Genomic DNA, 10297 nt, shown 5'->3' with positions numbered 1-10297 from the left:
GGTTGCTTAACTTTGTTTTAATGGTCTGGTATCGTTTACCTCTTGGCTGGCTTGTTCTGAGAGGCTCTTTTGAAGTGCGTGCGTCCTATCCACAGGGGCAGTGTTTGTGCTTGTCCAAGGCACAGATATGCTCTGGGAATGCACCTAAAAGTACACCGAAAACTCTGATCTCTTTCTCCGCTCGATGTTCACATGTTGGAGAGTTGTATTTACTTTCACAAAAAATAAAAGAGAAAGAAAAGGCGTTAATATAACCGATCCAGACCATTGAGGTCTGGTAATCATAGATAATAAGGAGGGGACTTTGTGGCTACTGGAGAGTGATCTACACACCCAGCCTGGCTGTAACATCCTCAGTGTTCATTTAACCCTGAGAGTGTAAAAATGTGTGTGTCCATTCATGTCCAGATTTGACTGTTTTTGGCTTCACTCAGACATGATACGGTGTTGGGAAGCTTTGATCTAAATTCCCATTTCAACTTTCACATTAAAACTTGTTTTAACCCATTCAATCCGGGAACGCATCTGTGTCACTTTAGATTTCTTTGGCTATTCAAACATATCAGATCTACAAGCTCATAGCGTGACACCAAATGCTGAGCTTTGAACTTGTAGATCTGCTATTTATTTTAAATCGTGAAAATTTGGAACAAATATTTTGAGATATTTTAATTTATATATATATATATATATATATATATATATATATATATATATATATATATACAAAAAATAATAATATTATTATTATTTTTTTTTCTGCCCTGTTAGGATTTAGAAAACATTTTTAGAATCGGCCTCAGGTCTTAATGGGTTAAACCTTTTTAATATATGTGTGTATGTGGACTGTACTTGTTTGTTTTATGTTTAAAGGGACTACACCATGAATTTAAAAAATACTAATAATATTTAATATCATATTGTTTATGTCCCTCAAACGTTTTTCAAAAGGTTTGAGCCTAAATCAAGCCTTTTTTTTTTTTGGAACTGAAAAACGGGAGGGATGCGCATTTGTATCTTCACACTGAAATCACAGATATACAAGCTCATCGCGTGGCACTGAGTGTCGCGCTATGAGCTTGTAGATCTGCTATTTTTTTTAAATCCCTGGCACAAAATAGTTTTGAGGGGGGGGGGGGGGGGGGGCAGCCAAATACATATCATGTCGGGGGTCCTTGACATGATAAAGTTTGAGAACCACTGGAATAGAGGACACAGGGCGAAACTCAAATTGGCACAGGGTTGCTTTTCGCCTCATTAGAGTTATTATGAAGCTCCTTCCACTCCTGTCTGCCTGCTGTGACTTGCTGCTCATTCAGCAGACATTTCAGTTGCGTGATGAGGGCCAATCGTTCAAGACCTCGCTGTCTGCTGAGGGTTGAGTTATGATTGCGTTTGGCCAGCCCGTCACATCTAATTGGGGTGTAATGGTGTCGGATGGAATGAGCTCCATTGCATTTGGTCAATAGAGCTTTGTGCGAAGTGATTTGTCACAGACGATTAGTAATGAATTACTGTATAATGGTCTATGAGGTGAGGTAGCCACTTGATTTGGTCGTGAATGGGAAATAGCTTTGCGGGTTTACTGGGAAATATTGTAATTGGTGAAAAGCTATGTATTTGCAAAAAAGCATATTTGCATTTTGCACCAATATGTTTGTCGGCTGCCTTATTATGGAACGTTGGCTCATCTTTAAGATGCTTAAGTTGTGAAAGGACTAACCCTCAAGTGCTGCATCTGATCATTGATGAAACGGAGGGTTAAGGCCTTTACACGCCTGGGGCGGGATGAATAAACTACAAAAATGTAAAACATTTGCAGCCGTCTCCGCATGATCGAAAATGATGCGTAGCCGATAAGCTAGTTCAGGCAGGTACACTCGAGACGTATGTGATACGTCATACAACTGACGCGTCAAGCAGTTCACCAATTTGGTGGTCTCTTTGAGCTCACCACATTGCGTTTGCTCCCAGCACCAACAGTGGACTCTGCTATCCTAAGGCAGTAGTTGATATACAGTATACAGTATTTGGCCACAGTATTTTTCACCTCAGAACCTAAACAATTTAGGTATTTAGTAGACACTCTTATTCAGGGTGACAATAAGCAAGGTAAATAATCACTTACAGAACGCAAAGAAATCAATGTAGTGCCTCAAGAAACTAGGATACTAGGTAAACCATGAACATCTGTCTGAACACCAAGTATAAAACATAATATTCACACTTGTGTTTACATTTTATAATGTTTTAAATCTAGAACCTTAATCTTATCTGACTGAGCTATTCATGTAGTTGATGCCTCCTTCATACAGGTTCATGCCTTTATTTGCAGTGCGGAAACTCAGAAAAGACCTTTGTCTGAATCAAAATGATGTTGCTTTATTGCCACAGTTCAAAAAACATGCATGTTTGAATTAATCACATGAAAAATGTTCATAAGTTTCGTAAAGAGACGAACTGCAACTAAAGTAGAGCCTGCACATGGTTGCTAATCGCACATATCTCTGAACGCACCTACTGTAACACATGACCGGTTTCCCCCGGCAGACGGAGCGCGGAGAGTGGCAACAGTTCCAGGCTGACCTGCAGGTGGCGGTAGCTGTGGCGGACCGGCTGAGGGCCGAGGCCGAAGAGGGGCTGACGGCCCTCCGCACGGCTCACAAAGACCTGGAGAGGGAGCTGGCCACCGCCCAGCAGAGACGGAGAGAGGCAGACGGCCAACTGGCCACCCTGAGGGAAGAACTGAAAGAGAGCAGGCAGAGGCACACAGCTCTCACTCAGGCCCAGGGCAAAATTGAGGCCCAGGCTCCGAATCAGGCCCGAGACAGGCCCGCCTTTGAAATCTCCAACTGTGACGAGCGAGAAGGCAACCAGCGGGGTAGGGAACGAGGGACGGACAGGGCGGGAAGAGATGGGACGGCGAGAGGGAGCCAAAGTGAAGGAATGAAGAATGCCGTCACGGAGGAAGGTAAAATGGACTCTAAGGGCGTGGCCAATAGGTATCTGAGAACTTTGACCAATGAGGACAGGCGTGGAGAGGAGGGGCAGGCCAATGAGATGCGAAGGACGGTGGCCACAGAGAGGTCAAGGTGAGCGAAATTTACCAAAGTGATGAATGGTGAATGTGACTTGGACGAATCCAAACCAAATGAAATTACCCAAAAAATTAAAGGGTTGTGTTTGTGTTTGAAAGTAATTACATTGTTTTCTTAAGGGCTTGATATACTTCGTTATGTGTGGTCAGTGTCGCACAACTAAGCATAAATCCGTCTTCATGGTCACCTATGCAACACATTCAGACAGTTAGACAACATTATTACATAAGTTTACATAACAGATCCCTGTTTTTTTGCCCATTGTTTTTTCTCTGTCACAGTAATTGAAAACGGATGACAATCACCAAATTCAGTTAGAGGCGAGTTTGTGGGCTCTGTTTTCTGTTGTTGTTCTGTCTGAATGTGTCGCATTTTATGCCCCCTCCACAGGGCCACTTGAGGACAAGGATTTTGTTAGAATCATTTTATTTAGCAGTCTGGCTCAAGTGTAACCACAGCCTCCACATCAAGTGATTGTGTGTGTGTGTGTGTGTGTGTGTGTGTGTGTGTGTGTGTGTGTGTGTGTGTGTGTGTGTGTGTGTGTGTGTGTGTGTGTGTGTGTGTGTGTGTGTGTGTGTGTGTGTGTGTGTGTGTGTGTGTGTGTGTGTGTGTGTGTGTGTGTGTGTGTGTGTGCGCGTGTGCGTTCGCGCACTCCTGTCTTATTATAGTGCCATATATCCTCTCAAGGACAGACAGATCAGAAAACCAGTCCTCACTTATCAAGGAATTGCTTTAACCACATGAACCCTGGCGTCCCTATCTTGGGCAAGTCATTATGAGCAAACATTTGGAGAAAATATTCAAACATTCGGCGAAGTTGTTTTTGATTTTTATTTTATTTTGATCAATCTGTATAGTGGTACTATGTAGTAGTACTGTACTCTTAAACTCATTCACTGCCACAATTATTGGTTTCCGCGTTTGCCCACTGCCAGAGATTTTTCATTGAAAAAAAAAAGTACTCAGGAGCCGAGATACAGAATGTTTAAGTTTTAAGTTAACAAGGAAGTGGATGGGAGTCTAGATCTTCGAAAAATCATATCTCCTTGGTCTTTGGGTCAAATGGGCCAAAAATAAATAAAATATGTTTTTTACGTTCTTGGCAGAATTGGTTAATTACGTTTTTTACGTTTTTGGCAGGGAATGAGTTAAGTATTGTATGTGCAATACTTACATAATACAATATAACTAACACAACTTGTACAGTAGTTGGTCAACCTTCTGTTGAGAATTGTAACCTGTGGTCGGGTAGGACCACAAGAAATGAGCTTTCCATTAGAAAGTAGCGTAACCCATTAACAGTAGAATTTTCCACTCTTGCACGGGGGACCAGGGATAAACTTCCGGGTAGGACATGAAAGTTACGGATTGCAGCTCTACATTAAATGGCAGCTTTGTCTGTTTGAATCTGAATGCTATCGGATTACGTAGACTACAGTACATAAAACGATGCATTTTACATACATTTATCGGCGCCATTTAGAGCAAGCTCTAAACACACAGAACACAATAGGAAGTGTTAAACAAATCAGAGAATTTACCCTTTAATGATAGGATAACGATAACGGTCAGGCATCTAATGGTGAGGTTTAAGGTTATGACTAATTAGTTAATGGAAATCAATGGGTAATCCTCAGAAGTATAACGTGTGGGGGTGTGTGTGTGCTGAACGTTACAGAAGTCTATCTAGGCTACCCGTGTCATCCGACACCTCTCCTGCTGTGCAAAATGGAATCTCCCAGTCCAATACCAGCATACCGGCAGGATCTACGAACAAGGTGTGGACACATTCTACAGGTGTCATGATCCTTGTCCTTAAATGCGTTGCCGTGTTAGTCCAAGTACTGTAGGGTAGATATGTTATTCCACTTCCATTCCACTTTCAATGCACTATAAATAAAATGTTTGGTACAGATAAATATTTCTGCCATGTATTGTTTTTCTTTTTCATGATAATGACCTACGGTAATTTATTTTGTGTTCCTTGTGATCTCGAGTTATTCATCTTGTTAAACAATATTAGTCTTCTCAAGATCATGACTTAATATCCTTGATCACAAGAAAACTAAACATTTTCGAGCATTTGGAAGCATTTGACTTCCAGTCTGAATTGCAGTATAAAGGCGTCTGTGACAGATGTTGCACATTAGAACAAGTTTTCTAGAAGAAAAAGTACAGTTGAAACTGTTGAAATATTCCTTTTGTTCCACAAACTGGCAAATGAATAATACATTTGTTTACCCAAATCTGACATTGAAACTTTTGTGATGAAGCTTTGGAAGTGTGTTCTGAGCGTAATCTGAAGGAATTTTCTGAATCGGTCAAACCATTTGTCTGAGGGGTTTTTCTTATCATACCATATTTAGTCTTTGGGCACATGGCACTACTGTTTTTCTCTTGTGTGTGAGAGAGAGGTTCAACATATGTGTCACCGATGCCTTTATTTTGAAATCCACAGACCGGAATCAAATGCTTGCTCTCATCTGACTTGACTTTGTGGTGTATTAAGCTTTTAATCTCGAGAAAATGTAAAAAAAAAATATGATCTTGAGAAAAGAAGGTTTCGTTTATAAGTCATTATAATGAGTAAAAATAGTAATAAAGAAATGACCTTTTAGGGCTTTCGTACTGATCTGTGCATGTTCTTGTCTTAAAGAACGCTGGCCAACCCAAGAGCCGCAGAAGCCTGGATCCCCAAGACAGTTGGAACAGCACTCATATAGGTGTGTGTAAATGTGTGTTTGTATACATACAGTACATGGACTGTGTATCCGTGGTTTTCAAAGTGGGGTCCGGGGACCCCCAGGGGTCCTAGAGGAGGTCCCCAGCTAAATGAGTTAATATAGCATCAAATTCAGTTTAACCGCTTTAAGTTAACGCTATTTTATACCTCAGATATTTGAAAATAGCTGATCTACAAGCTCACAATGCTTCGTGAGCTTGTAGATCTGCTATTTTCAAATTTCAAATTGTGAAACATTTGGAATAATTTTGAAAATGTGTGAATTTATTTTTGTGTGAATTATGTAATACCACAACTCTTCTCTTATGGGGATCCCTGGCACAAAATGTTTTCATATTTGGGTCCGTGGCATAATTTGGGGCTCATTCACATGGAAATATTTGTGAACCACTGCTGTGCTGAATATGCATGAGTCCCACATTATGCGAGTTGTGTATTTTTTTTTGCAGAATGAGGGAGAGTATCATGCATTCTGATGTCATCTTTGCTCTTGATGAGGTTATAATTAAGTGGTTAACCTGCCTGCAGAAATGCATGGCAAGGTATTGTAAGTCCTATCCGTTTGTGTATTTGTTTGTCAGTTTGAAAAATTCCTTGAGAACATAATTATTTTCTGCCCTTAAGAGATTATTAACTAACTGTCACAATCAAGGTCTGACTCTTTTGATGATTACGTATCATGAAAAGATGATACGTAATGATCAGTAGGCTGCCCTGAAGAGATACGTTTTGGGTTGAAAAGGTCGTCGACCGTCAAGGTCAGGATGTAGCGCAAGAGATGTTGGCGCGGGCAGGGTTTGCATTCCCAGGTGCATTTGTTCGGTGTTTTCACACTGTGTATGTCATTGTAGGGAAACGAGAGGAGTTGCTAAACAAGTACAATTCTGCACTCACTGAGGTGCCTCCCGCCAAGTAGGTCCCCCCACACACACACACACACACACACACACTCACACTCACACTCACACTCACACTCACACACATCACAAAGCAGTCTTTGATTCATTCCAAGGGGCTGGCTCAAGTGTTACTTCCTCTGATTGTAAATCTAATCTAATTTACTCATATTGATGCCAGTGAATGCACTGTGAACACAGAAACACCTCTTTTACCTGAGTTGGTGTCACAGTAACCACTATTGCATATGGAAAACTATAGAGTTTGGTAATGACCATTGTTTGTGGTAGTTTATTAAACCATATATATGTTATATAGAGCTTCAATTCTCAATTATTTTCTTAGTGAGTTATCAAATTTATTTTCAATTAATCAAGTAACCGAGAAGCACATTTCTTTTTCTTTTTAGATCAACAAATCAGAAAAATTCAAATGATGATGTCGTTGATAATCCATTGTGTCTTTTATGTCTGTGTATTGTATGTGTACAGCATATTCAATGTAATGTTATCTGTATATCAATTAATTAATAACTCAAGCCTAGAAATTAGGCTTGAGGACGCACAAGAAATCCCCCACATGTGTAATAATAGACTGCCTACCCCACCCCCTCTTGCATGCCAAGTGATGAGTAACTGAAAAGTTGTGTTTCTCCAGAAGCAGAATGATGGAAAACAGCTAGTGATGTTATATGTATACTATATTATTTGCATAAAATCTGCGTATGTATAGCATAGGCCTACATGTGTATATGTGTATATGTTTATACTATAACCTTACAGTTCAAATCACACTCCTGTAACCTTCACCAGTAAAAAAGAAAATAAATGAAAATTATAAATATGTTTTTATCATCGAATCAACGCGACAAATCTCATATAGATGATTTTGTATAATTGATTAAATCAAATAGTTTGAATAATTTTTGCATCCCAAATAGTATACACATGGTAGTTCTCTTAACCCTTGCACGTGGTATACAAGTAGTCCTATTATTGTTTGTTAAAAACATATTTTTCTTTTAGAGGTGGTTAGTCAAAGTATCTTCTTGTTCACATGCTGACTTGTTCCAGGTCCCAGGATGGTTTTAATCTACTGCTACGGCGTCACGGAGGCTCCAAGAGGAACTCGCTGCTTCGTTGGTGTCAGAACCGCACTCAGGGCTATAAGGTACAAGTGTGTCCATGTGCAGAGATAGAGCATTGTCATTGTTGTCAATTTCCATTTATCCCCTTTATGTTTCCTCTCTCAATAGAATATCGACATTACCAACTTCAGCAGTAGCTGGGCCGATGGCCTAGCGTTCTGTGCTGTGTACCACACCTACCTCCCATCACACATTCCATACTGCACCCTTAGCCCTGAGAGCAAGGTAGGACCTTCTCACAGAAGAGTGGAGAGGTATTATCATTTATGTTTTATAAACTCTTAAGTTGCCCTTTCCGTTGCAGCGAGAGAACCTCAGTCTGGCGTTCAAGACAGGAGAAAATGTTGGAATCGCTCAGTCGCTGGTGAGCTTCTGGAAACCACTGAATTCTTACATTTCGAGGAAATGGCCATGTTTTACCTTTTTTTAAGAGTGACGCGCAATTGTTTTCATAGTTCTTGAGTGTGTACATGACAGATTAAACCCACTGGTGAATCAATGCACTAAGTATTTACATTTCTTTACCCCAAAATTGTCGGGTGTGACCAGACTTTTTTTGCCCTGAATTTAGTCTCTCAGACAGAACCTAACTCCCAGGCTATGCCCCCACCAAACAAATGGTTAAGTTTAGTTTAGAGAATGTTAGGTCCACGGTTGGGGTTAGGGTGTGCCAATACCACTGAAAGAGTCTGGATGTGTGCCAACCTGAGAGGAAATTATGTCTAATGGCAGCGTATAGTATCATTTTAATGTCTTGCTATGTTGTACCGATGGAGTTGTGTAGATTTTGGTTTCTTGTGCTAGCTGAAGAAGTATCCCTACAATGCCAAATGTGAAAACACTGTAATATCACTTTATCACTGTTTGTTTTACAGACGATAGAGGAGATGCTGAGGGTGGGAGGTCCTGACTGGCAACGTGTCCTGAGCTACGTTGAGAGCATGTACCGTCACTTTGAGATGTGACTGACAGGTGGTACCTTCTGACAAACTCCACATGAGACCCTTCAGAACGCTTAATGGTTCCCTCAGCACCACATTACAAAAATGTGCACCAAAATTTGGAAATGCTATTTTTAAAGGAGAATTTCGGACTAGCCCTTTTCTTACCTTTTTATATGATATTATTATATCCTAGGACGAGTGGTACAGTAGAAAATGTTCATAACGTAAGTAAGATAAAGGCTAGTCCGAAATTCTCCTTTAATAGCATTGATAATTTAAGTAATTGATCATTGACAGCAATTCGCAATATTTGGCATAGCAACCTTGAGGAAAGGGGTGCAAGACAAGGTAGAATTCTTTCCTAGGTAGTACTGTATTATGTCACATACTTTTAAGTAACTCTGAGACAAATTCTCCAGTTGTGCACCAACTTCTCTTTAGCTGCTGACATACAGTGTCTGGTCCTTTTTAGCCCTCTGTAAATATGCACTTTTTTTCTGCACTTTGATGTTATGTAGGAGGGTTTAAAGGTGTTATAGAACTGCTGTACTTTTCTGTCACAAGACTTTAGTAGGAATTGTCAGAAATGATTCAGAATTTGCCCTTTAATCAAGCACCGTCTTCTCTTAGAATCCAAGACGCCACTGGTCTAAAACTCTGTTTATATTATATAAACTAACCATGTGTCATATGTGACACAGACAAGCATCCATGAGTGCTTGCACAGTTTGATATTCACATAATTTAAACATGTTTATGACTGAGTTTGTACTGACTGCTTTTGATGCCAAAGTCCTCCTTGTCAAAAGCTGGAAAATCTAAGCCTATTTTGTATTTGTATTTGTCTTGTAAAACATGTTTATATGTAACTATTGTGAAACAAAGGTGGTGCCAAAGAAATAAAGTTATGAAGCAACTGCTGTTATTGAGCGTTTTACAATCCAGTTCTCAAAGTGTGTGTGTGGGTGGGGGGTCCTTAAGGCATATGATAATTTCTTTGTCATATTCCTTCATTATAAGTACATAACACCAAACATCTGTTTATGGGTGGTCAGCTATGTTTCAGTAAGGGATTCCCCGGCTGGGATTCATGGTTTGAATAACCTATTTACTTGATTTTAGTTCCATCTGCTGGTGAGTACCTATTATTGCACCTTTCAAAATATCTGTCACTGTATCTATCCATGTGCAGCAAAAAGTGGTAATTGAATTTATATCTTTGCAGTTGCTGTACTTATATGCTCAACATAGAGAGACAGCTCTCTGAATAATTGTTAAAAAGTCTGATCCCCTAACCAAGGACAGGAATCAATGTTCACTTCAGTACTGTTTGATATTTTGTTGTCTTATTGTAATGACGTAAAAGGTTGCGTACAGTAAGTGATGTTTTAAATCACACACGTTTTTTGTGACACGGTTAAATTGCAATCTAGAAATGAATCATTGCAACCAAGTGTTTGTTTAATAA

At 39.9% G+C, this 10297-nt stretch overlaps 1 protein-coding gene across 2 annotated transcripts in view; it reads left to right on the top strand.

The window, feature by feature from the left end:
• Positions 1-9737, top strand: part of LOC311036309 (uncharacterized protein) — a 22367-nt gene extending 12630 nt beyond the window's left edge. The window contains exons 5-12 of one of the 2 annotated variants that reach the window (XM_084044928.1): positions 2551-3092; positions 4780-4876; positions 5755-5821; positions 6693-6753; positions 7812-7908; positions 7994-8110; positions 8190-8249; positions 8761-9737. In XM_084044928.1, coding sequence (XP_083901054.1) covers positions 2551-3092; positions 4780-4876; positions 5755-5821; positions 6693-6753; positions 7812-7908; positions 7994-8110; positions 8190-8249; positions 8761-8850 — 1131 coding nt within the window. In that variant the 3' untranslated portion in view covers positions 8851-9737. Of the gene's footprint in view, positions 1-2550; positions 3093-4776; positions 4877-5754; positions 5822-6692; positions 6754-7811; positions 7909-7993; positions 8111-8189; positions 8250-8760 lie in introns of both variants that reach the window. The other variant, XM_084044927.1, reaches the window with a different exon arrangement.
• The last annotated feature ends 560 nt before the right edge of the window (positions 9738-10297 follow it).

The sequence above is a fragment of the Gymnoscopelus microlampas genome, assembly GCF_963454915.1.
Source record: "Gymnoscopelus microlampas genome assembly, chromosome: 20".
NCBI classification, from domain to species: Eukaryota; Metazoa; Chordata; class Actinopteri; order Myctophiformes; family Myctophidae; genus Gymnoscopelus; species Gymnoscopelus microlampas.
This window is presented reverse-complemented; position numbering and strand designations above follow the sequence as displayed.